Source organism: Trypanosoma equiperdum, assembly GCF_001457755.1.
Source record: "Trypanosoma equiperdum strain OVI genome assembly, contig: ctg_399, whole genome shotgun sequence".
Classification (NCBI taxonomy): domain Eukaryota; phylum Euglenozoa; class Kinetoplastea; order Trypanosomatida; family Trypanosomatidae; genus Trypanosoma; species Trypanosoma equiperdum.
The window spans coordinates 112126-112896 of record NW_027124308.1 but is presented as its reverse complement, the minus strand read 5'-3'; the positions used below and the strand labels follow the sequence as shown (position 1 = coordinate 112896).

At 51.2% G+C, this 771-nt stretch overlaps 1 protein-coding gene across 1 annotated transcript; it reads right to left on the bottom strand.

Moving 5' to 3' along the window:
* Window positions 1-71: 71 nt before the first annotated feature.
* Window positions 72-500, bottom strand: TEOVI_000169400 (40S ribosomal protein S12, putative; the record flags this gene model as incomplete). Its single annotated transcript, XM_067224896.1, has 1 exon — window positions 72-500. The coding sequence occupies one exon, from the start codon at window positions 498-500 to the stop codon at window positions 72-74; it is 429 nt and encodes a 142-aa protein (XP_067080997.1).
* Between the last annotated feature and the right edge of the window lie 271 nt (window positions 501-771).

Here is a 771-nt window from a genome sequence, read left to right as displayed (position 1 = left end):
AAAAAAAAGAATACAGGGCGCACGACCACCCCACAACTGCTTGTGTTATCGTGAGTGAGCTCCTGCACTGGCTAGTGGGACAGCTTGTTCAAAAGCATATCGAGGGCCTTCGTCCGCTCCCCAAAGTCGCGTATGGCAACACATGAGCATTTGAAGGTTTTGACGGTTTCATCTTGTTTACGCCTCTGCAGCCCCGCCCACTCGGCCAGCTCCTCTCGAGAATCGACCTCAATAATGTCAATGCTCGCCTGAAGAGCAAGCGCCTTGATCAGCTTCTTGTACTCTTCATCGTCACAGTCCGTAGCGAGAATACACATGTGCGCGGTGCGGCGGTCCAACGCCCGAGCAACCTCAGAAAGGCCGCGGACAAGTCCGTTTACCTCGAGCGCCTTACGTATGACGATGCGAATCGCGTCTTGCAGTGTGTCGGGCTCCACATCAATCACCTCCACGACAGGCGTTGGTTCCACCTGTTTTTCAACCTGATTCTCGTCAGCCATGGTGTGCACTCACTTGGATATCACTAGACCCGGTGGATAGCGTACAGTGTTCGTGCAAGTTAAGAGGCGTGTGATGAAAGTGAAATGAGGGTAGAAAAGAGAGAAAAGCATAAAGTAACCCAATAGCAAGGTATAGCGGAAAAAAGAGGGGACAACGCGAAAGTTCTCTGCCTTTGCCATCAATTACTTGGAGGTAACCACGCGGACACGCGCCCCACAACACTAGAAGATTTTGAAAACTTGTGAAAACGCATATTCCCCTACTCTTCCC